The sequence below is a fragment of the Arvicanthis niloticus genome, chromosome 11 (genome assembly GCF_011762505.2).
Source record: "Arvicanthis niloticus isolate mArvNil1 chromosome 11, mArvNil1.pat.X, whole genome shotgun sequence".
Classification (NCBI taxonomy): Eukaryota; Metazoa; Chordata; class Mammalia; order Rodentia; family Muridae; genus Arvicanthis; species Arvicanthis niloticus.
Window position 1 is genome coordinate 55047999 of NC_047668.1, and position 25963 is coordinate 55073961.

At 47.1% G+C, this 25963-nt stretch overlaps 1 protein-coding gene and 1 long non-coding RNA gene across 2 annotated transcripts; one reads left to right on the top strand and one right to left on the bottom strand.

Annotated features, from left to right (window-relative positions):
• Positions 1-662: 662 nt before the first annotated feature.
• Cimip2c (ciliary microtubule inner protein 2C) lies at positions 663-24383 on the bottom strand. The gene is made up of 4 exons (XM_034514624.2): positions 23416-24383; positions 3973-4243; positions 2439-2551; positions 663-883 (listed from the first exon to the last, which is right to left on the bottom strand). The coding sequence occupies exons 1-4, from the start codon at positions 23487-23489 to the stop codon at positions 739-741; spliced, it is 603 nt and encodes a 200-aa protein (XP_034370515.1). The 5' UTR covers positions 23490-24383; the 3' UTR covers positions 663-738.
• On the top strand, positions 19891-21488 carry LOC143443892 (uncharacterized). The gene is made up of 3 exons (XR_013113277.1): positions 19891-19957; positions 20147-20492; positions 21150-21488. It is a non-coding gene; the product is annotated as an uncharacterized LOC143443892 (long non-coding RNA).
• Positions 24384-25963: the final 1580 nt, after the last annotated feature.

Sequence of the window (25963 nt, forward strand, 5' to 3'; positions counted from 1 at the left end):
TCACAAACACTCCCTCTGTCTTCAGATGAGGGTGTGATATTTGAGAAACCAGGACTGGGGAGCTCAAAAAGACATAGTTCAGATCTTGTCCATGCTATTTCCTTATTGTGTGTGTGTGTGCTTGGGCAATGTTCTCAGCATCCCGGAAGTCCCCCAACTTTATCAGTGATGAGGGCAGATGATGTTTTCCTCACAAGTTATCCTAAGGATCAATTAAATGATGCCAAGGCCCCAGGGAGAATCCTGGGTTGTTTTGATTATCAATCAGATTGGACTAAGAAACACCTTGGGAATTGGTAACATACACCTTTGCAGCTGAGGTCCCAGACTTGGTAAAGAGAAACAGGAAAAGTCAGCTGAACAGCAATACAGAGGGAAACTGGGGTCATGCCACCCACCCCAGACACAGCTGCATGTTCTCGATTATACTCGTGAAAGCAGACAGGAAGTCTCTGTCCCCGAGCAGCCCACTGCCTGGATAGCCTTATGAGCCTGGCCGTTGTCAGCCCCACCAGCCCCACCTGCCTCAACGTGGGCACAGCTGGGTGGCCCACAGTAGTTGGTCGCTGCTTCTTGGTTCGAATCCCTTGGGCTTAGCTCTCCCCAGACACTCAGGACATCTTCACAAATGGTGACAGGATCCAACCGAGAGGCACATTGCATGGCTGTGGCTAAAGATTTTATTACAAGCAAGCCAGCCTGGTCAGGCCAAGGCTCCCTAGTGTCAGCCACCTGGTTTCAGGCTCTGAACTCAAAGTAAAAGTCCCGCCTTTGCCGCTCTTGAGAGGACACTCTCTTCCCTGATGGGAAGGTCTGGTAGGTCCTCACGTAGTCAGGGGATACTCTTAAAAGGTTCCACTTACTCTTCTCGCTCAGAGGAGGCCTGAGGGTAAGGATGAGCTGTCGTCAGGCAGTGTGCCCAGGGGAGGGGGAGGAATGTTTCCCATAACCCCATGTGCCCACTATAGCTTTTTGGTCCTGCAGCCATCAGCAGAGTGATGTCTGCTGAGTGAACAAGGGCTTCGGAGAAAAGCGACTTGGATTCTGGTCCTGTCTCCTGCTGGAAACAAACCCACGGGACAGTGAAGTGCTGCTTTGTTCTGAGAAGTAAATGAAGCTGTGCGTGTAAGGCACTTAGTGCAAGTCGAGGAGTAACTCAGCCATTACAGGAGATGCTGGCTGCTGATGTAGTAGAGATGGTGGTGGTGGTGGATGGTGCATGTGGTGGTTGGTTGTGATGGTGGTGCTGTAACTCTGAAAGGCTAGAGAGCTAACCACTGACCTTCCCCAGCCACTTAAAATTAACTATCCGTATCAGTCATGGCACGGCCAGCAGTGCAGACTTCTGGGTAATTTGGAGAATAAAGAGATACAAGGACCTGAAGATTCAAGAGGGGACACATATAACAAGATGTCAGGAGACCTGTCCCCAGGAAAAGCTCAGTTTCAAGGGACTCACTGACTTGGAACTGCCTCAAGAGAGAGAGAGACAGTCAACCCAAAGGCTGAGCTGACCACAGCAATCATAGGTCTCTTCCCAGACGGGGTCTCCAAACACCAGGCAACCTAGCAGAAGCTCCTGAGGTCCGCACTGAACTTGGTTTACTTTCTTACGCACCAGACCCATCTGTCTTACAGAGATGTGCTTCTAGAGGCACTGAGACAATGTCGGCAAAGTGTATCACACTGTGTGGGAACAGCTGCTGTATCTACATCTGGATGCTGAGGCTGGGGCTTTTGAGGCAAGCAGGGGTTCAAAGTTAGAAACCCAAACCTGTCCATGCCCCTCCCAGACAGAGACAGGTGGGTTTCAAGAGACAGTGAGAAACAAGCTTCGAGTTTTGGGCTCTACCCCAGGCACAGGTCACCTCCCTACCCTAGCCATAAGGCCCCTGGGAACAAACATGTGAAACCTGTGCTTTGGTGGCTGGAGGGAGCAAAGATCTTTCCTGAGGGTGGGCAGAAGGACTCTCCCAAAGCAGACGCCAGATCTGGGCTGTAAGGCTTCTTCTTACTTTCTGAAACCTGGCTAGTTAGACTTTTAAGATAGTTCTAAGTCCCTGGTGCGGGAATAGGTTCCCTGCACATCCCAGACCGGGTTCCCTAGGAGGAGGAGAGGTATGAGCGGCAAGCCAGTGACCCATCCCTAGTCCTTGTAGTGTCCTATTCATCCACCAGAGGGCAGCAGCGGCTCCAGGTTAGGACTGGTGCAGCTTTGAGAAAGGCCTTGGCAGAGAGGAAGCAGTGGGCAGGTTTTTCAGGTTTCGGGTGTCCTCCCCGCCACCCCCAACGCTGCTGGACCTGGGATCCTCTGCAATGGCAGACACCACTGGCTAGGTTAACTGTTTCTCAGGGTCATGGCTCCAGGGCTGGAGGAGAAATAGGTGCCCTGTGGCTGTATGTTTGTTGACAGCAGAGAGAAAGAGAGAGACACTCACAGGTCTGTGGGTAGAGGGTACCGGTCCGGCTCCTTCACAGGCAGTACAAAGTAAGGAACACGGGACACCGTTCCAGTCTTGTCTTGGTAATACTTCCGCTGCTGTTGGACTGTCTACAGCTCGACAAAGAACACATAGCAGGTTGTCGCTGTACCACCTGTTCCCAGATACAGCTGGCCAGGGTGGAGCAGCCCCACCCCGACCCCAGTGTTCCTGGTAGAGTCCATTCCTCCCATCTACCGGGGATATTGAGATCACACAGCAGTTTTGATGCAGAGAGTAAATGAGACCAAGCTGCTAAGAAATCTGAAATCCCAGCTTAACATCTGCACGCCTAAACACTGTTCACACAAGCATGCTCTAAGCACACCCATGTCCACACAGGCATGCTCTAAGCTCTGCTTCTCCTTTACTCCTGGAGCAGGTGTGTCAGTGAGTCAACATGGAAGGAAAGCCTGCCACTGACACACTGACATAGCCCCATGGCTTCTCAGAGCCTGAGACCATCTACCCTTCCTGCCCTGGGGGAACTTCCCTCACTCAGGACAAGTCCCCTGCACTGACACCAGGCAGTGTCTATGGCCTTCCTACCTAAATGAAAGGGTATTTGTGAGACACGATGCTGAGAAGATACTAGGGCTCCTGGAGCATGGGGGTGGGGGTGGGGGAGCACAATCCCTCATTCCCTCAGGGGGACAGCAGATGGGCATGACCATGCTAAATCAGAGAAGCAAAAGCACTGGGAGTGTATGCCTGGGTTCCCCCATCTTCATCTCTCCATCGTGGACAGTCTGATATAGTGGGGCATGCTTTTAGAGGGATGGGGGCTGTGGAGGGTTAGTGGGTACCGGGGAACTTCAGGGAGCCCTTTGTGTATGATTTCTCCTGGGGTTTGTTTTTGGCCTTTTCTTCATGTAAGATGTAAGCAAGTATCCCGTGCTGGCTAGCTTTATGTCAGCTTGACACATGCTAGAGTCATTTGGGAAAGGGGAACCTCCATTGAGAGAGTGTCCCCTTGTGGGGCATTTTCTTGGTTGCTGATTGATTTGAGAGCCTAGGCCATTGTGGGTGTTACTGCCTTTGGTAGGTGGTCCTGGATGTTGTAAGAAAGGAGACTGAGCTGCCATGGGGAACAGGATAGTAAGCAGTATCTCCCCACAGCTTCTGATCCGATTCCTGGCTCCAGGTTCCTGTCTTACGCTCCTGTCCTGACTTCCTTCTGTGGTGGACCTTGATGTGGAAGTGTAAGCCGAAGAAATCCTTTCTGCCCCAAGTTGCTTTTGGTTGTGGTGTTTTATCGGAGAAATAAAAACTCTACCACGGAGCTATATAGTCAAAAGACTTCGGGGAGCAGAAGGAAGGGGTAGGGGACATCCCTGAAGGTTCCCCCAGCTATGCTGGCTGTGAGTGAGCAAGACAGAGCTGCAGAAATCCTGGAATACGGAAAGTCTCCTCTGCCCCTGAGACTCTGAGAAGGAAACCCCATCTCCAGCCACACAGGCCTTCCCAGGCAGGGACTACGCAGGCAGCTCACCTTGTAAAAGTTAGTGAGCTCAGTGGTGCGCCCGTTGTCTAGGTTGAATCGGCTGTAGGTGGGCAGGTGCAGCCAGCGATCCCAGTTCTGTGAGTTATCAGACAGCACCAGGGAGGAGTTAGGGGAGAAGATGGTGGGAAAGCGGCCTCCACTGAGGAGTGCGTAGCTCTTCTCCAAGCCTGCATGGCGGAGGTCCTGGAAGTACTTGTAGGTGGTGTTGCCATAAGAGGAGCCAAAGGAGGTAGCCACACCGGGGACATGGCCTTTATACCTGCAGGGACAGCGGGGAGGGTGTGCAGGAAGATACAACCTCATGACATCCATGGCTAGTTCCCAGGTAGGCCTTTGACGACTGAGGGTCTCTATGTCTCTCTGGCTGAGAAAGGAGTCCTAAAGAGCACCAGAATGCTTACATCTTGGGGGAAGGTCACGCGAACAGGCCTCTGGGCCCCTATAAACATCAGAATACCCATGCATCTCTCAGTGAGCAGATACAGGAAAATCAGAGGTATGTGTCTCCTCGAGCTCTTCGGGGTCCAGCCAGAAGATTCTGGTGCTCTGTCTGACCATGGTCTTCTGTGGTCATCTCATTATGTGTGTGTGCGTGTGTGTGGATGTGTGTGTGTGTGTGTGTGTGTGTGTGTGTGTGTGTGTGTGTGTGTGTGTGTGAGAGAGAGAGAGAGAGAGAGAGAGAGAGAGAGAGAGAGAGAGAGAGTTAGTTGATGGAGCTTACTAGTGAACACCGTGAAAAAGCTCGGTTTTCTGCAGTACGGGCCTAGGTCTTGTTCCTGTGAACAAAAGTTCCCTAAAGAAACTGCACTTTCGACTAAACTGTTTTCAAGGCCGAGTCATTGATTAAACCTCAAGGACTGAAAAGTTGGAATGTTGCAAGTCCTGAGCCTAATTGCATTCGGTCTTAGACTGTCTCTATCCCCCTAAACAGCTATATCTTGTCCGACTCTGTGTCTAACCTAATATTCAGTAACTAATAGGTAAAACCCTTTTGAATGCATTAACTTAAAACCCTATTTTCTACTAACCAAAAGGCTAAGTAAGAATGTCGTCAGATAGTATGTGGGGCCTATAACAGAGGAAACTTTGCTTCCAGCACCTACTCAATGTTCCCCCAAAGTATTTTTAAAGTGTCTTGATTTATGACTTTGTTCTGTTACTATAAAAGCTTCGTCCAACAGTTACCACGTTGGAACACAGAATTTGGGGTAATTTAACTCTGCATTCCAGGCCCATAGACACACATATTTGGCTCTACAATAAATTCTCTTCTCTCCTTTGAGGTGAAAATTGTGTTGTTGGTGGATTTTTGGTTTTGCTTTTTAATGAAAAATTCTTTTTGAAATTTCATGCAGGAGTACTGAATTTATGTCAGTTTTATCCCTCCACCTTCCAACTCCTCCCAGAGCCCTCTCACTCCTTTTAGTTTCCTGGTTGACATTACCGTGGCCTCACAGGGTGCTAATTCGCATGCCTCAGGGGCCTTGACCCTGTGATGCTAACACCCTTGAACAACTCTTTAGATGCCAAGGAGGCCCAGTAAGAGGGACAGAAGATGTGAAAGTGAAGACTCTGAGCCCCTTCTGAGTTGGGAGAGCCTTGGCTACATGAAGCTAACAGAGGAAGGATGCCCAGCAGTGTCAGACACAGACCAAAGCTTTCCAGCCAGCACAGAAACTATTCCTCTCCAGTCCTTGCCTTCCAGCGTCTGATTCTCCTCCCTGCTGTTAGCGCCGAGGATCTCTCCCCTCCATCCTGGAAATGGCACTTTTGATTATTCTGTGATTGTACCCACTTCCCTGACCATTCATTTGAGTCTCTTCATCCTTCTCGATTCAAGGGGGGTGGGGGAGAGAGGGAGAGAGATGACAGACAGATAGAAGGCAGACATGTGTGGAGGCTAGAGGTGGCTCTTGGGCTCTTCCACTGCTCTCCACTTGACTTTTTGAGACAGGGTCTCTCAGTGAATCTGGAGCTTACATGGTTAAACTTGCTGTCTAGTGAGCACTGTGTACCATCCAGACTCCAGGTACTCACATTGCTGGTGTGTCCTGCCACACTTGGATTGGAAACTTTATGTGGGTGCTAGGCAACTGAACTCAGACCCTCAGCCCACCTCTGTCTAAGTCACTCACTGTTCTAAGGCTGTGAAGAGACACCACGACCAAGGCACCTCTTATTAAAGGAAGCATTTAATTAGGGGCTTGTTTAGAGTTTCAGAAGGTTAGCCCATTATCTTCATGGCAGGGATCGTGGCATGGCATGTAGATATATATATATATATATATATATATATATATATATATATATATATATCTTTGTCTATATATATAGACAAAGGAAGAAACACTCTTCCTCTGTGGGCTTTTAAAACCCAATGCCCACACCCAGTGACACACTTACTCCAACAAGGCCACACCTTCTAATCTTTCTAATCCTTTTTTATTGGATATTTTATTTATTTACAATACAGATACCATGCCCTTTCCTCATTTTCCCTCCCTAGAACCCCCTATCCTATACTCCCTCTTCTTTATGCTTTTATACCATTTTTATTACATGCATTATTAAGGTCAGTTCTAGGTTGAGGGTCTAGCAATACAATAAATGCAAATAGTCAAGGAACAAGAAATACAATAAACACAAATAGTCAAAGAAAAAGCAGTAAACCCAGTTACGTGAACACTCCAATAATCACTGTTTCTAAAGGCTTATCAGCATGACCAAAGTATCTGAGCCTACTTCCCTATCCTAGCCCAAGGTCATTTTCATGTCTGAAGCCTACTTCCTTGTTCTAGTCTAAAATTTAGACTCCTGCCTGAAATTACTTCTTTGTTCTGGCCTAATATTTAGATTCCTGCCTGAGATTACTTCCTTGTTGTAGCCTACGATTTAGACTCCTACCTGAAATTACTTCTTTGTTCTAGTCTAATGTTAGATTCCTGCTTGAAGCCTACTTCCTTATCCTTGGCCAATGTCATATTCCTGCCAAGCAGCCCTTTTCCTTGTCCTTGGCCCATGTCAGATTCTTGCTAAGCAGCCCCAAAGGCTCTCCACCCCACCCCCTTTTTTGTTTCATTAACAAGACTGAGCCTGTCTTAGGTTGTTCTGACAAGAATGCCTTCCTTATCCATCATGGAATATGCATTATCAAAGGCAATGCATTTCTGTCTTAGGTTGTCAAAGCTCTGTGCAGAATATTACTCATCCTTGGCTTGCCAGCCTGTTAATTTAATAACTCTGTCTGGGGGTCCATTTTCAGGTTTAAGCCATGTACTTTGGCTGCCAAAATGTTGATGTTGTTAAAGATAAGATTTAACACAATGTGCAGGAATAAAAGTATTTCCAAGACAAGAAGGGCTAGCCTGATCAAGCTATATATGCCATTCCTGAGGTTTGCCCATAATGGAAATACTGAGCTTAGGCAATGGATAATTTTATCAGCATTATCTGCAGCATCAAAGGTCAACAGAGCAGCATTCTTTAAATTCATAATCTCATGGTTTTCAGCTGACATTCATTCTAAAGCCAAAAAGCCAGGATCAAAAGTAAGTGTTTTAGTTAGAAGAGATGACAGAGGTTCTGGTTAGTCAACAGAATGATGGACTGGGTATTAGGACTATCTTGTACCTCACTGGTACAATTAGGAATAAGTATGCTCTAATTGTATTTTGAGAGAAAAGTTCTACTTTAACAGGAAGAGTGATATGTAGGAGGAGCTAAGTGGGAAGGAGTACTGAGAGGAAGAGATGGAACAAGGAGAGAAGATGAAGAAGAGGAGAAGCTAGGTGATGAGAGAGAGAAAGAGAGAGGGGGCATGGAGGCAGATGTTCACATGTCTCCACCAGTCAAAGATAGTTTTTATATCTAGGTTGGGTATTGGGTTACGCTTCTGATTGAGCATTACCAAACTTATAAATCCTTTGATTAACATTTTTAAAAAATAGTATAAAAGCAAAAAGGAAAGGGGGGCATGGGACAGGGGTGTTCTAGGGAGGGGAAATGTGGAAAGGGGATGGCATCTTAAATGTAAATAAAATATAAAATAAAAAAGGAAAAAAATAAATAAATTCATAATCTCACTATATAAAGTCAATACACCCAGAGAGGTGTTAGGATTATGCCAAATATCCTACAGGTATCTTTAAACTTTTTTCTAATTATAATGACAATCATTGTAAATTTCAAAAGTAATACTACTCCAATGATATTTGTCATGACACTGGGGATGGCTCCTAACTCTTGAACCCTGAACCTCCTTCAGATAATTTGAATGGGTTATAGAGCATCATTCATTGTTCTAGATACCTATATAAATCCTTGTGTATACTCAATACATTAGTAACATTTTTTTGCTAGATGGTTAACAAAAATAGTTGTTTTAACCCCTTGTGTCAATGCTATTGCAGAAGCAGTGGTGCTAGCAATTAATGGAATTAAAGCTGTTATACCAGCAATAATCAAGCCTGCTACCTTCTTGCTTCTACATAAAGCCTAACTCTCTTCTTCCAGCACTTTCAAGCTTTTTTTCATTGAATCCAGGTTTTCTAATACTCAAGGCAGTGAGACAAAAGCTGGTTGATAGACCCCCATAACAGACATGCCAGGTTTCAGCACACTAACATAATTGTAAATTATACAGTCAATGCAACTTACAATAAGTGCTGTAGAAGAGACAAAACCAATTTTAGCTCTTTAAAAGAGCCTTAAAACATGCAATAACCCTTGTTTGAAATCCAGATCCTGTCTCAACATTAGCTCTTGCTATCCTAACATCATAGCAAGCTACAGCTAGCCTCTAAATGTTTCTGACAAAGCCCAAAACAGTCTTCCAAAAGTAGACTGTTATTTCCAATATTGGATTGATTTCTAGACCAGTACCTGATTGAGTCCTAAAAGCTGGGCACCTTTAAGAAGAATACAAGAGACATAATTTCTCTTTTCTATTCTCTATCCCACAAGGTCTAAAAACTTGAGGCAAGGTAGCTTGTCCCATCTGGGATATAGTCAAGCAAAGGTGGGTCAGGAACATATGTCCAATACAGCTCCCCAGTCACCCTTGTCAGGGCACTCAGCAAGCTCACAGGTCGGCATCATTCTTTGTCTCAGCAACAGTATGTCTCACCAATCTTTTTAAAGTTCCATAGGCCTTTTCCACAATACCTTGTCCTTGAGGATTATGTGAAATCCCCATAATAAATTGTTGGCAAAAAGTCTCAACTGCTCAACTACAATTGCCAGACCCATTATCTGTTTTTTTTTAAATTGGATAATTTATTTATTTACCTTTCAATGTTATCTCCCCTTCCATTCCCCCCAAAACCCCTTATCCCATCCCTCCTCCTCCTATTTTTATTAGGGTGTGCTCCCACCATCCTCCCATTCCCGCCTCCCAGCTCTCAAATTCCCCAACTCTAGGGAATCCAAACCTTCAGGCACCAAGGCCCTCCACTTCCACTGATGCCTGACAAGGCCACCCTCAACTACCTATACTGGTGGAGCCATGAGTCCCTCCCTTTGTGTTCTTAGGCTGGCGGTTTTAGAATGGCTACTCCAGCTTGTTTCTTAGGACCATTTGCTTGAAAAATTGTTTTCCAGCCTTTTTTTCTAAGGTAGAGTCTGTCTTTGTCACTGAGGTGGGTTTCCTGTATGCAGCAAAATGCTGGGTCCTGTTTATGTATCCAGTCCATTAGCCTATGTCTTTTTATTGGGGAATTGAGTCCATTGATGTTAAGAGATATTAAGGAGAGGAGATTTTTGCTTCCTGTTATTTTTGTTATAAGCGGTGGTATTGTTTGTGTGGCTATCTTCTTTTGGATTTGTTGGAAGAGGATTTCTTGCTCTTTCTAGGGTATAATTTTCCTTCTTGTATTGGAGTTTTCCAGCTATTATCCTTTGTAGTGCTGGCTTTGTGGAAAGATATTGTGTAAATTTGGTTTTGTTGTGGAATATCTTGGTTTCTCCATCTATGGTAATTGAGAGTTTTGCTAGGTATAGTAGCCTGGGTTGGCATTTGTGTTCTCTTAGGATCTGTATAACATCTGTCCAGGATCTTCTCACTTTTATAGTATCTGGTGAGAAGTATGGTGTCATTCTGATAGGTCTGCCTTTATATGTTACTTGGCCTTTTTCCCTTACTGCATTTAATATTCTTTGTTTTGTGCATTTGGTGTTTTGATTATTATGTGACGGGAGGTATTTCTTTTCTGGTCTAGTCTATTTGGTTTTCTGTAGGCATCTCATTTATGGGTATCTCATTCTTTAGGTTAATCATTCTATAATTTTGTTGAAGATATTTACTGGCCCTTTAAATTGGGAATCTTCACTCTCTTCTATACCTATTATCCTTAGGTTTGGTCTTTTCATTGTGTCCTGGATTTCCTGGATGTTTTGTGTTAAGAACTTTTTGCATTTTGCGTTTTCTTTGACAGCTATGTCAATATTTTCTATGGTATCTTTTGTGCCTGAGATTCTCTCTTCTATCTCTTGTATTCTGTTGGTGATGCTTGCATCTATGACTCCTGATTTCTTTCCTAGGTTTTCAATCTCCAGGGTAGTCTCCCTTTGTGATTTCTTGATTGTTTCTACTTCCATTTTTATGTCCTGGATGGTTTTGTTCAATTCTTTCATCTGTTTGGTTGTGTTCTCTTGTAATTCTTTAAGGGATTTCTGTGTTTCCTCTTTAAGGGTTTCTACCTGTTTACCTGTGTTCTCCTCAATTTCTTTGAGACTGTTATTTATGTCCTTCTTAAAGTCCTCTATCATCATCATTAGAAGTGATTTTAAATATGAATCTTGCTTTCCTGGTGATATGGGGAATTCAGGACTTTCTAGTGTGGGAGAACTAGGTTCTAATGATGCCAAATACCCTGGGCTGCTGATACACTTGCCTTTCGCCATCTGTATCTCCTTAGTGCTACTTGCCCTGTGGGTCCCAGTTACTTCCTGTTTGGGGTGGGTGTTGCTGTCTCCTTACCTAAGATACTTCCTGGGTCAGAGCTCCTGGGAGACCTGCTTCCTCTGGGTTTTGTGAGATTAGGTACAGAGCTGCTGCCTGGGATCTGCTCAGTGCTTAGGCCCAGGCCAGAAGGAATAATTCTTCTAATCCTTTCAAACAGTTCCACTCTGGATGACTAAGAATTCAAATCTATGAGCCTTTGGGAGCCATTCTTACTCAAGCTCCCACATTCCACTCTGTTCACCATAGCCATATCACAATGCAAAATGCATTTAGTCCAACTTCAAAAGTCCCCATAATCTTTCACGGTCTCAACAGTGTTTAAAAGCACAAAGTTCAAGTCCCTGAGACTGAGACTAAAGCAATCTCTTAACAATAACCCCCTGTAAAATCAGAAGCAAAAAGAAAGTCACATACTTTCAACATACAATGGTACAGAATACACATCACCATTCCAAAATCAAGGAAAGGAGCACAGTGAGGAAATATTGGATCAAAGCAAGACCTAAAACCAGCAGGGCAAACTCCAAATTCTGTATCTCCATGTTGGCTTTGTTGATGGCTCACACTTTTTTCTCTTGGGCTGGTTCTGCTCCCTGTTAGCAGCTCTCCTTGGTAGGTATCCCAAGCTCTGGCATCTCTAACTTCTCGGGGTCTCCAACAAAATCCAGGCTATACTTTCATAGCTTCACACAATGGGCTCTCTGGACTTCCGTGCAGGGATACCCATGACACACACCTGGCCTCAGTGACTTTCCTTAGCTGCAGAAGGAAATGCCACAACCCTTTTCCTGTATATCTATCCTTTGATAAAGCCAGAACCGTGTAGCCGAAGCTGACGAGTTCTTCAGCTTGCAATGGCTGGAGCTTGCTGCCCTTTGTCTAATCACGTGTACATCAGCTTTCTGTTGTTGATGGATTCCTTTACTGCTTAAGCTTTCTGTTGTTAATGGTTTTCTTTACTGCTTAAGCTTTCTTTCAATTCCCTTTCACAATCTTTTAAAGGCTGGGGCTCTTTTGGGGTCTGTTCTGACACACAGGCCATGGCCTTCACCATAATCTAGCCTAGGAGTTCTCTTCAAACACAGAGTGCTGCATGAAGCTGCACACTACACATCTCCCTTGGGTCTCTCCAGAGTATGACCTGTCACTCCTACTTGTCCCAACAGTCTTGCCTTAGCTGCTGAAAGAGTTCTCTCTTCCTGCCCAGGTAAAAACCAGACATCTCCATCCCTCATATCCAGCCAGCCCTTAGGTCCCATCACTCCATCTGCTCCATTAGGCTTGGTTCTGTCTTCTTCACTGAGACTTAAGGTCACAACATCTTTCTTGTTCTCCTCACTGTGCTCCAACTTCTCTTCCTTGAATTCACTCCCACAGGCCAGGCATGGCACTGCCCAGCATCAGATCCTTAGCAAGGCAGTTAAAGCCCTGTCCACCTGCATCCTCAAGGCCACCTGATGTCCCAGGCCTATGGAGCCACTGTGGTTCTATAAGTGCCATGTCCCCTCCCACTCTGGGTTCTCTCTCCTTTGCTTCCTCCTTTTCCTGGGTTCTTATCCTGTATCTCCTGCAATCAGGATGTCAATCTGTCCATTTCACTCCCTCTGTCCCTCCCCCATTTCATTTTGCGGAAGGGTCTCACTGTGTAAACTCTGCTGGATTGGAACTTACTATATAGATCAAACTGGCCTCAAACTCAGAGCTCTTCCTTCTTCTACCTCCTGACTGCCAAATGCCTGTTACCACGCTCTGCCTCACAATGTTAAATGGTCCCTTGAGACTTGTCAAATCCTACACCTAAGCGCTTCTCCCTCTCCTAGCTCTGAATTGCTGTCTGTTGCCTTTGCACCCTGACATTCTCCCCATCACCTGCATCTCTCTCTGTGCTGTTCAGATCACTGCAACTCTCTGCACCCTCCACCAGATGGCAAGCTTCTCAGATGCAGAATGGGGTTGGGTTTTTACCTATCTGAGTTATTGGTTCTTCAATAAGCAGCCTGGCACAGCATGCACGAGGAGAAAATAAACTGTTTATTAAACAGATAAAAAAGATGAGCAGAGAGTGTACAGCAGCGGTGGTGATGGGCACAGTTGGCCGTACATTAACAAGCACCAGAATGTCAGTGTCCGTGTTTCAGGGACTCGTATATATGCCTTAAGACAGCTACCCTCCATGAGAGTTGGTGTCCTCCCACACACCAGGACAATCCCAGAGAAGCCCTGACAGCACAAGGAATTATAGTTTGTCTGTTCCTACGTTTTGGACACTCATCTTGCCCCAAGGGTCCTGTGTCTCCAGAGGCTCCCTTGAACCTCTGCCTGCTTACCAACAGGTGCAGGCCTAGAATTAGGTAGTAACAAATTATTTCCATCCCCATGGCTTCAGGGAAAGAAAAGGCAAGAAAATCATGTTGGGTGACAGAGCTGTTGGTTGATTTCTGTTGTCGTGAAATATCTCAAGCCCCTCTGGCTCCTCGTGTTGTCCCTCCCACCAGTGAGCTTGGGATCTGGTAGCAAGAATGCTGCCTGGGTCAGAGGAAGTAAAGTAGCCACAGAGGAGGCTGAGGTAGGGACCCCATCACTGGATTCACAGGTCTCTCTCCAGCCCCTTTGCTCTGTTCCTTAACTTCATGGGCTCCTGATACTTTTCTCTTCCCTTCAGAGCCCTTTCTTCTGGATCCTCCTGGACATCCTGCTGACCACCATGTCCCCTCTGATATAGAGACTGAGAGCTCAGGAGTCTTTGTTGCCCTCTCATGGGAGCATGGGTGGCCCACTTTGTCATTTTCAGAAGACAGAGTCCTCTGTACCATGGCTTGCCCCTCCTTGAGCTGGAGTCCACCTTTCTTGTCTCATCTGTTTCTCTCAGCAGTGTCTTCTGTGTCTTCAACAGGGATGATGTGCACAGTTGACCTTCCTCCATGCCATCTTCAGTGTCTCCTCCTCTCCTCACTTCTTCTCTGTGTGGAGAGATGTGCCCTGGTCGACAGGAGACTTTGTTGCCTCTTGCATCCTACCCTTTCTCTTCTTTCATTTCTGTCTCTGAGAAATGTCTCAGAGCTTCTGTCTTTATTTTTCCAACTCTTGCTTTCCCTGACCTCTCTCAGTGCCCCCTCTATCCCACCTCTGAATCCTAAATCGCTACTGCTTTGATCAAGGCCATCCAGGGCGACCCGGTGTCTTTGACTCACATGGCCCCTCTGCTACATTTGGACCAATGATGATCCGTGTTTGGGAAGAAGCAACTCTGAGAAGCAGAAGCAGAGTTTCATGCTGTACAGGAAACCTCCTAAAGTACAGATTCAATAAGCTGCAAAGTTAGACACTGGGTATGAGAGTCCAGACAACTGGAGAGCTCCAGGTTCAATGAGACTCCGCCCCAAAAAATACTGTGGAGAGCCAGTGAGATGGCTCAGCAAAGGCACATGCCACCAAGCCTGACAACCTGAGTTTAACGCTCAGAACCCACACAACTGAGGGAGAGGACAAACTTCCACTGGTCCCCCACATATATGCAGCAGCACTTACATATGTGTGCATGGACATGCGGATACATTAAATAAATACATGTAATAAAAATGTTTAAAGCCCTCCACACACACACATCACATGTGGTAGTTTGAATGAAAATGGTCTCCATAGGCTCATGGGGAGTGGCCTTGTTGGAAGAAGTGTGTCACTGGGAGTGGGCTTTGAGGTTTCAGAAGCTCAAGCCAGGCCCAGTGGCTCATTCTCTGTGTTGTAAATCAGGTGAGCTAAACCAAGCTGCCTTCCAGCAACTCAGCTCGTGTGTCATTGCCCTTCCCAGGTGCAGCACATTTCCACTGTCCTACCAGTTTCGTAGAAATGTGCGCCACCCTTAAAAGGTCCTAGCCACCGCAGATAGTTCTGCTGTCTTCTTCTTTCTCTCTGTCTCCTGCTCCCTCCCTCTTGTCACCATTCCAAGACAGCCTTTTGCCCCCACCCCCACCTCCAATAAACCTTCTGCATCAGACCTGGCATGATATCTTACCAGCACATCTGCCAGACCTGCCAAAGGTACCCCCACTGCTTTATCCTATCTTCCTGCTGCCTCTGGTCCAGATGTAGAAGTCTCATCTATTCTCCAGCACCATGTCTGCCTGCACACCCCCGCCATGCTTCCTAACGTGATGACAATGGACTGAACCTCTGAACAATAAACCAGAACCAACTGAATTTTTTTAAAATAAGAGTTGTTGTAGCCATGGTGTCTCTTCGTAGCTATAGAAACCCTAAGACACCACACCACACCACTAAAGGAACAAGTGGAGGAAGCGTGGATTGTAGGGCACACTCTATAGGGAGCATGACCTGAGACTGTCACCCCAGCCAAGTGGCCAGCCATTCCTTCCCTGCCTGAAAAATGTAGAAAATACTCACAGGCTCTCCCTAAAAGAAGTGTTCAGTGACAAAACTCTGCCAACCAAAAGGTGGTTCAAAGGGAAAACAGAACTCAGTTGAGGAGAGCTTCTGTGAGATCGAGGGCGGCTGCTCTCCAACCTACTTAAGAGCACAGCTAGGAATAGCAGCCAGGTGAGCGCTGCGTGCGGAGAAGAAGCTAATGTTATAAAACCTGTCAAGGTAAAAATAACTTGAGCAACCAAAAAATCGAAAGGTGGGTGGAGGGGAGGTGGGGGCGCACTAAGAATGTCTCTTAGCAGTCAACTCGTGACACTGAAGATGGAAATGCCATTGAAAGCACATGGCACCATGACTCTCTCAGCCTTTGCTGGGTGCTTTCTCCCTGACCTGCCCCCACACCCAAGGATCTCTGAGGGATTAATATCTTTTTCTGATGAGATGACATTTATCTAAAGTCTGCCTAGTCTAAAGTTCCTGCCTTTTATTTCAGTTTCCTTCCCTTACATTCTAGTGAGATTAAATTTCACACTTTCATTTTGAAATAGCAAATAGGGTCTGATTGTATTTTTTTATAAAATTGATTTTATATGACTTCACATCTGTCTCCTTTTTCTGTCTCTTTTTTCGGACCTAAGGTAGAGTTCACCAAATGGTAACTTGGGTGTTGGATTTGAGAAGATTCCCTGATTTCTTCTTTGTAGATGCATCTAAGAGAGAGGCAGAGCAGGAGAGACAGAGAGAGTTAAAAGTCATTTATCTGTGTACCCACTGTGTGGTGACACAATGCTAGGCCATGGATGGGGACCATAAGCTCCAACTCTCAGGCAGAAGTCATGGCATCATGAGGTTGCGTCCTGCCTGCTGTGCCGTGTTGGTAATTAACAAAGACCAGCTCCAACTCAAGTTGGATTATGGTCAGGATTCTTATGAAAGGCCGGGAAGGAAGGCCCACTCCAGTGGGTGGGCAGTGGCAGATCTCTGTGGAGGAGTTTCCTGTGGGAGTTGGGAGAAGGGCTTGGCTTTAGGAGAACCACAAAGCAGGGGGTTGGATCAGCTCTGGTCACGACTTATCTTGGTATCACCCATGGTTCTATTTTCAAAGGCTGACTCCTTTGGGGAAACCTCACCATGAAAGACTTCCATCTCTCATTTACTGATGATGCCTGGATCCATCTCCAGCCCCAACTACTCCACCCCTTCTGCCCGGTGTTAGAGAATCCTGCCCTTGTTAACACCACCCCACACAGAAAACAGCGGTTGCTGTTTCTTCTCTATCACTTGCACACAGATCTCCCTCAATCCTGTTCATATACTCCCCAAATCTTTCACTCTGCCTTCCTCTCTAGCACAGCTATGCTCACACCAGGACAATATCAATTCTCCTAGAGTCTCTCTTCAATCAAGTCCTGCCCCAACTTCCCTCCCCTCCCCACCCATCCTCCCCCCACAGCCTTGCTGTAGCCCGTGTCCAGGTCAGAGCAATCTTCTCCACCATTACTCACTGCCCTCTAGACACCCAGGCCTAGCAGAGGTGCACACAGCTTCTGAGGCTATCAGTAGCTCCTCCCTCTGCAGGGCTGATCTTCCGCCCACCAGGGCATTTGCCTTGTACTCCATTGGGAAGAGCCAGCACTTGTACTCCATTGGGAAGAGGCCCCTGACCTCACCCTGTACCGGGTGTGAATGTTTGCCATTGGCCTTATCATCCTTACACTCAGACTCAAGTCCACACACATCCTGGTTGACACAGCTAGTCATCTGGGAAGAGGGAACTCCAACTGAGAGAATGCCTCCATCAGCTTGCCTGTGGGAGTATTTTTTTAATGAGTGATTGATGAGGGATATGCCGCCCAGGACAGGCCATCCTGGGTCATAAAGGAAAGCAGACTGAGCAAGCTATAGGGAGAAAGCCAATAAGCGGAGTTTCTCCATGGTCTTTGCTTCACTTCCTGCCTCCAGGCTCCTGCCCCTGCTTGAGTTCCTGTCTTGGCTTCCCTCAGTGATGGACTGTGACTGGACCTGTAAGGCAAACAAACCTTTTCCTTCCCAAGCCGGTTCTGGTCAGTGTTTTATCACAGCAAGAGAAAGCAAACTAAGACAGCAAATGTCTACCTCCGTGTTCTTCCCAAGCCCCAGCCCCAGCATCAATACATGCACACGGGAGGACCAGAAGTCCAGATCACTGGGGGCACAATGTCCCCAGCCTGTTTTAAAAGAAGTTCAGATTTTTGGAGCACATGAAGCATCCCACCCACAGGACACCGGGCTCTTCAGAAGAAAAGAACAGTGGAAATGAGACTTGTTCTTATGACTTCTCTTGACACCCCCAAGCTCCCTGCATGCTCCTCCTCTTCTGCTCCCTGCCTTCCCACCCTCTCTGAATGCCAAGATATTTGCATCTCAATAGAATAGAAGCCCCTCCTCCGCAACTCTCCCAAGCTCTGCCTGGCTTCCCTTCTGAGTTCTCAGCTCTGCCAGGTGTATGCCTGTGCACACAGTCTCATTATTTAGTGCCCAATGGACACATCAAGAAGCTAGGCTTGTGTCCCTTGGCTGCACCTGGATGTGTGGGCTTTCAGCAGACCCCACAGGATGCCACAATAGAGCCTTCTGTTGCCCTGTGACTGAGGGGAATAAGAGGTTTTATACAGGGCATCGAACTATGGCACATGCTCATCTCCTACTGACCCCCCTTCTTCTGTCCCGGTCTCTCATCTAGACCTGTGTTTCTCCATCTACCTGACACACTAGCTAGGAAATGCTGAGCAGAGCTTTTGGGCCAGGACCACAGATGGATTCTAAGGCCCATTGCGGATCACTGTGTGCAGGGAGCAATCCTATTCCTGCCTCTTAAGAGCACTGGCTGGCCCCATAGCTGACATTAAAATTAATTACCATGAGCATCAGGGATCCCTCGAGCAGCCTTATTAACTAATTAACTTGCTACATTTGGCGTGTTCCCATTCGACATGCAGCCTCTTGTTCTATACCTTCCACTGAGGACAATATTGATGGCGTCCTCCCACCCCATCCCACGCCCTGGCAGACCTGTGAGGCTCCCCACTGCCTGTGGAATTAAGAACAAAGCAGGCCAGCTTCTGGGGGGCGGGGAGGGGGGGCAAGTTCCCAAGGTGTGAGCCTGTGTATGGAATGCCTTTCTCGGCTGTGTCAAGTATACTCTTTTTCTTAAACAATGCTATGAATGAACACAGGGCTCCATGCATGCTAGGAAGTGCTCTGTCGTTAGCTGTATTCCCAACCTTCACTTCCAAGAAGCCTCTGGTGATTTATCTCTAGGCCGTGCTCACCTAGTCTCATGCTTAGGGTGACTGACCTGTGCACATTCTATTGTATTTGAAAGGGTCTGAACCCTTGGAATAGTCTTTCTACTTCTGTTTGTGGTCCTGCCATTCCCGCCCAGTAGGTGATCTGTAAATATTTTGGGGGGTCAAATTTTGAAGAGCCCATCTTTCTCCAGGAAGGGAGGAGAACCTGATAGGAAGCCCAGGTTTCCAGGCTCCTGACACACTGTTCTCAGGAGTTCCTTAATGCTCAGCCTTGTGCGAGAGTTATTGGCCACTTAAGAATTACCCCAGCTCTCTGAGCAGCCAGGGAGGATGAGGAAATAGCTTTGGAGCAGAGGTGCTGAGCGAAGTGAAGGACCACCCTGGAAGAAGGTCCTTGCAATAGAACAGATTTCCATCATGGAAGCGAATGCTGAGGTGGGACTTCCTTAAGGGGCAGAATCTAGAGCAGGAGGAGAGTGGGACCTTACAGTCTGGTGTTTGAATGCCTTGTGCCACCTGCTCGTGCAGCTGTGGTGCCACCTGCTCGTGCAGCTGTGGTGCCACCTGCTCATGCAGCTGGGCTGAGATTGACAGAAGATGGCTGCCTGTGAGCCTCAGTCAGAACCTGCAGCCCAAGGCAGGAGCTATCAGAAGTCAAACACACAGGAAGGGCACCAAACACCAAAAGGAAGGTCCCACACCAGGAGATGCCTCTTTCAAAATGATTAGGCTACCTCTTGCCCCTTTGCAGAGGTCCTCCACACTGGAATCACCTGGGAAGGTTGAAAAACTTCATCCTTGTATTTAGCCTGACCAATGTCATTGGAACCTCTATGCGTGGCCCACAGAAAAACACAAACCAAAGCTCTCAGAGAATCTAGCAGTGACGCGCGCACATGCAGCTGAGATGGCCCTTGCTTTATACTCCAGAAGGAGTGACCCACCTCGGAGGCAGCATCCCCCAAGCTCTGCCCAACCCTATTGTCTGCTCTTTCCCACCTCCTGAACCTCGCCCATGAAGCCACAGGCCCCAGAGAGCTGGCAGGTGCAGGGAATGGGTTGCTGCTCAGGCTGGCCTCAGAAGAACGGTTGCTAAAATTTCCAAAATGTCTGTTATTTTAAAGCTAGTATTCAAAGATAAATGAATAAATAGCTAGTATAAATAATTGAGTTACTTAAGGTTGCAATTAAATAAATCATATGAAAAATGAACTAAGTAAGTGTGCGAAAACCATCACTCTCTGACCATATTGTCTATGCTCTTTTGCTTCTGTTAGATTTTACAGGGAGGACCCAGACGGCTCCCTCTTCAAGGAGGATTTATTTGCCAAGAGACCTCCAGGTATTTATCTCCTGCTCTTCACTTTCTTTCTGCACCTACGAACTCATGATGAAGTTTAACTTCGAACTGTGTTCAAAAGATTAACCATAACTAATGGGATAATGGGACAATTACAACAACACACTATAATTAAAGTTATTTAAAGCTTATGAATTATTTAGCTCTGGAATTTTCCATTCTTAATTTCAGACTGTGGTTGGACTTTGTTAACTGAACTTGCTGGATGTCCACGTCCTGTGTCGTGGTGTGCCATCACATACCTAGCTTCACAGCTGCTACACTGACATCTGGAAACGAACAACCAGGGAGAGTTTCTGCCACAGATCCAGATAAACAGTACAAATCCTCCTGTGTGAGCTTCAAGAAGCAGGCTGGGCATGCGTGAATATGCACAAAGTGTGGATGGAGGTAGAGACCCAGGAAAGGTGTCACCCGGGCTGACCTCCAGGCAGGGGGCAGACTCTCACAGGGACCGGTCTTGTACCTTCAAAAGGCTTATGGTTCCAGGGCCTTGGACTCAAGAGTTTTTTGCCTGGTAAGTGTGACAGGGTATATACAGATAGTGGGCTATGTATATACAGATATTATCTACAAAAGGTTTCTAGACAATGTGTTACTTAGGAACAGCAAGAAACAAAACAGGCCATCTTGATGGCTACCTGAACACAGTGGTCATCACCACCACCACCACCACCACCACCATCACCACCACCACCATCATCATCACCACCATCATCATCATCACCACCACCATCATTTTCATCTAGTGCTGCCTCCCAAGCCCCCAGAGCTTCAGGCTTGAAACACAGTAGTGGCCTAACTAACAATAACAGATAACAGTTACTAAGCATAGGGCTTTGCACACACTGGATGATTTCCTTTCTTTAAGCTGCACACCATTGTTTTCGTGTACTAAACAGCTAAGTAGAGCAGGGCGGGGAGAAAGAGCTTGTCAAAGGTAAAGCAATGACAAGACTGGAACTCAAACCCAGGCAGGCTGACTCTGGTGGCTGTCTCTCTGCCCCCGCCCTGCTGAGTAGGGGGAACCGCGCTGTGCTTCACGAGGGCTCAGCGTAGAGACTGGGATAAAGCAGAATATTAAAGCCAAGAGGTCTTGTTGAGTGGCTCTGGGCAAGATACTCGATCCTCCTCTTGGTTGCTATGAAGAGCTTTTTATTTATTATTTTTTTAGGGGACATTGCTGTATGGGCTGTGACCTGTGTGTGGAGGTCAGAGGACAACTTTCCAGAGGAGTGGGTTCTCTTCTCCTTCCACCACGTGGGTCCCAGGGATTGAACTCAGATCATCAAGTTCCTTTCTCCAGTGAGCCTACAGAAACCTTTCTACAGAGGAGCTCATAAAGGGCAGGGAGGGCTCAGCACACGCTTGGCCGGAGGGTCCTGGTGTTACTGCTGGGCACAGAGACCTGACTGCAGCCCAGCTCTCTGCAGTCACCAGCAGGACATCATGCATAGACCCCCATGACCTCCGTGCCCACATCTGAAACAGCAGGGAGGTGGGCTGTCAGTTCTGGGTGGTCCCAAGCAACCCAAATACTCTCTGCCTGGAGATAAATCCACAATGGGGATGATTTAAGTGTCAGAAGAGACTGGCTGTTCTTTCAAATCTGTGATTAATGTTTGAGAAAGAACAGAAAAAAAATAATAATTATCTAAGTCAGGTAGGGGATCCTGGAGTCTTTCATTATGTTCACGGGATTGCCACTGAGGAAGTAGAAACACCAGATGTCCTGATTCATTCCTGGCTGAGGAGACCTTTAAGGAAAGCATATCTCTACCAGCAAGGTCTTGACAGCAAGCAGCAGACATGGCTCAGCGGCACTGCCTAGCCGAGGCCAGGCTTGAAGCCTCCTTTATGGCCCATTCATTGTCTTTACTATTTCTAAAGGCATCATGGGAACCATAGACAATCAGTGTGTTTAGAGAGCACCATGAGGGTTACCCTGAAATTACAGCCTCCAAAGCTTCTAGTGTGAAAGAATGGTGGGATAGAGCTGCTGGCACACCAGGGCTTGGCTGGGAGACAGCAAAGAATCAACGGGTTTGGCAGAAGAAGCTCTTCCAATGAAAGCCTGTGGAGTTCTGGTTCTCAACTTCCTAACTCTGCAACCCTTCAATGCAGCCCCTCATGTTGTGGTGACCCCCCACACCATAAAAATATTTTGTTGCTATTTTCTAACTATAATTTTGCTACTGTCACAAATCATAATGTAAATATCTGATTTGCAGTGTCTGACATATGACCCCTATGAAAGAGTCATTTGACACCTCCCAAAGGGATTGAGACCTACAAGTTGAGACCCACTGCTGTGGAGGGGTAAGAAAAAAAAAGATCAATGTATAAAACCATACCTCATGACAGACAGCTAGAAAGTGGAAAAACCACTGCTGGCCTTGTCCCCAAAGATGAATTTGACCTAAATCTTAGAACTAAACTGGAGCCAGGCCTGATGGGAGGCCGAGGCAGGAGCATCAAAAGTTCAAGGACAGCCTAGCCTCTAGCCTGAGCTCAAGGTCAGCCCAGGTAACTCCATGAGACTGTCTCCCAAATGTAAGGAAAATCTAAATGCAAGGCTGGGATCCCTCTAGGGTAACCCCCCAATTTTGTCTTTCTTTCCCGGGGTTCCTATAACACTTGGCACATGCCCGTGAGCATTCAACATCTTTTCCAAGTGAAGGAGTGAATAGCCAAGCCCCATGGCCAGCTAATCCAACAATGCCTGGCTTGCCTTTGGGAAACTACTATGCTTTGTAAACCAGCTTTGTCTGATGGGTCCCATCTGCAGACAGGCCAGATGGAAACTAGAGCCCCAGACTCTGGGGGCAGCTACTTCCACATTCACTGTTCCTGAAAACGATGGTAACACGAGAGCCCCTCCATGCCCTGCTTCTTCTGCAGGAAAACAACTAGAATTTTATGTAAGATAAACTGTGTTCTGTCGATGCTGGTGGCTTTCATCTTGCAGCCTGCTGAGTTTGCAGAAGTATATATAAAAATCAGGTGGATAGTGTACACTACCAACTGTCACATACTGCCCTGCCAGATTCTGCTAGGCACGCCCACCCAGCGTCAATTCCTCCTTCCTGGAAAGCCAAGCACTCCCAGCTCCCCCTCAGATTACTTCTTCCAAGCAGCTTTTAACCAAGCTGCTTGCTCCAAACACACACATTTTCATAGTCTCTTTCTCCCTCAGTCTGGCCTCACCCATAGCAGGTGGGCTAATTCTCAGCCTTCCACTTCTCCAGCCCCACCACCTGCCAGACTGTTGTTACAGCAGAAAGGCCTTGAAAGCCAAGAAAGAAACATTGGGCAGGTGAGGTTCCTTGAAGTCCCCAGATCTGGAGGGCGGAGCCTCGGCGTTCTGGCAGGTGTGTGCAGAAGAGAGGAGGAGGGCTCTGACCACAAGCTCAGGTGTGTCAGGGGGCCTGGTGGCTTACCCGGGCATGAGGGCTGGGGGCACGAAGGCGGCATTGAATTCGGTCATTAGTGTGCCCGCGCTACGGAAAGCCATGGTTGGTGATGCGAGCCCCGAGCCCCGGCGCGGTGGCTCGGCTCAGCCCTGCGGTAAACAGCCAGCTGGTCACCCGGCAACCACATGCCTGGCAACCCGAGTTCGTTCTGGGACAGTGACTCCTCTTTGCTGTGTGTTCCCTAGACCTTCTCTGTCTCGCAGCCCGGAAAGGATGCTGCCCCATCCTCACAAGGTTACTGTGTGGCTCCCCTAAGTGTCCCTGGCATCCAGCTTAGATGTCCATATCCTCCGTGCTCAGATATGGTGCAGAGATGGAAAGGCTGGCTCGATCCTGAAGAGGCTCACGGTGATCTCTTTTGGATCACTAAGGCTCGCTCCACCCACGGAGCTCCGGGAAGTGGCTGTATGGTGGACCTCACTTCATGTGTGGGGTTCCTGCCCCTGTCATTTCAATGTTCACGAATTTTCCCATTAGTCTCTCCTTTCTCCCCTTGAACTTCCTTTTCCCACGTTCCTCAAATGGGGGTGGGGGTGGGGAGCTGTGTTGGATGACTCTTGCCTGTAATCCCATCTTCAGGGACTGAGGCAGGGGGATTGCTAGTTTGAGGATAGCCTGGGCAACTTGGTGAGACACTTTCTGGGGCAGAGGGGGGACAGAAGGAGAAGGGAGGTGTGCCTGTTGCACTTCGAGTCTAGAATATCCCTCATATACTCCTATTATGAGCCTTGTTCCCTGGTGGGTGTCACCTTTAAGACAAAGAGTCTTATAGGAGATAGCCCTGGCTGGTGCCAGCAGGTTACTAGGGGCCACCCTTGGAAAGTTATGTCTTGGCTCTGGCTTCAATGTTTTCTGATCATTGAAATATGGACGAAGTTGTTTTTCCATGCCCCACCCCCCAGGAGGATGGATTGAAACCTTTATCTTAAATAAAGATTGTCTCCCATAAGTTGTTGAGTGCACTATTTTGCCAAAGTGGCTTAGAAGTAACTAATGTAAACAGTGTGTGGTTTACATTTGCCTCAGGTACTGCAGTTCATTCTGCCCAAGGATCTGTAGTGTAGGGTTTCCCTTCAGTCACCAAAGCCCCAAAGTCCGCTTAAGGTTTGCTTTACATAAACTGCCTCCCTCCACAAAGCTTTTCCACTCCTAGGCAAATCTAGGTCCTGTCAAGCAGCCAGTCGATATTAACCATCATGTGGCAGATCTCTCCTCAGCCATCCTGCAGGGAGAAGCACCACCCTCACAGCTGGACCCTGTAAATGGCAGCCGATGGAGACCACAGTCGCTAATGAACTCACAGAATGCCGCTGAATCAGAGCTCTCCAGGGATGTCCTCTAACAGATGCCAGCCATTCTGGGCTGTGGGGAGCACATGCTTGCAACAGGCTGGTGCACACACACACACACACACACACACACACACACACACACACACAATCAGAACGACTGAAGCTTAGCGGGGCCAAGAAGCCACAGGTGTGGTAGTGGTTATAAATCAATGAAGGAAATATGCAGACCATTTCCCAAGTCACCTGGGGGCCTCGTTTGCTTTACTAAGAAAATGGCAATGTTGTTTTTAAAGGGTGACCATGGCTCTAATGTGGCAGACTCCAGGAAGACTTTGAATGACCCCACTCTACAAGATGAAGCTTCCTCTCCATTCACAGCCTCCCAGTTGGCCCAGTTTGTGGACACATTGGCCTCCTGTACTGCTCTGAACCACACGCCCTCTGCCTTTTCTGCATGGACTCTGGTGTCTGGTGTGGTTTTGAGGAAAGGTCAGCTGGTGGACTTGTGCTATGCTAATTGGAATTGCCGTCAACTTTGAGATGGGGAAACTGAGGTTTGGCAAAGCTTTTAGGGCTGCCTTGTAGGATTTCCCTGCGGCTGTAAGAGGCGCCATAAAATTCACCTTTTACAGCAGAGAACAACCAGGGGACCCCCCAGGAAGGGGGTCTGCTAAGTACCAACGAGCCTTACAGATGAAGAGGAATTTGTGTCATTTTAAAGGAACATTAACCTTAGTTTTAAATTTTTTAAGATACTTCTTGCATTCAATATATGCATTTTTGAAGAATTTTCTAACTCAATATAGTTATAAGTATATGTCAGAAAGGTGAGCAGAAACTGAGGAGAGAGAGGAGAAAGAAAATAAGTACAGGAAAAAAACTAAGGCTAAAAACATGGAACAATTAGGAGACAGGGAAGGATCTTGAATGTCTGAGAGTTACTCCACTGAGGGATTCTGAGGAGTGACGCCATGGTGTGAAAGTTTAGCACCTTCTCTCTTAAAACTTTCAAACCCATTCATTATAGTTATCTATCCATCCTATCTATCTATCTATCTATCTATCTACCTATCTATCTACCTACCTACCTACCTACCTACCTACTTATCATTTGTGCGGAGAGGGCACATGTTCTCTCTCTCTCTGTGTATCTCTTTGTGTCTCTGTCTCTCTCTGTCTCTCTCTCTCTCTGTCTGTGTGTGTGTGTGTGTGTGTGTGTGTGT

What these genes read in the sequence shown, in the direction of transcription:
- Cimip2c (XM_034514624.2), bottom strand. Translation starts at nt 23,489, where the DNA reads ATGGCTTTCCGTAGCGCGGGCACACTAATGACCGAATTCAATGCCGCC. An exon ending in CCCCCAGCCCTCATGCCCGG is followed by an intron (nt 4,244 to 23,415) that starts GTAAGCCACCAG and finishes CTGTCCCTGCAG; the next exon opens with GTATAAAGGCCATGTCCCCG. An exon ending in AGCTCACTAACTTTTACAAG is followed by an intron (nt 2,552 to 3,972) that starts GTGAGCTGCCTG and finishes GTCGAGCTGTAG; the next exon opens with ACAGTCCAACAGCAGCGGAA.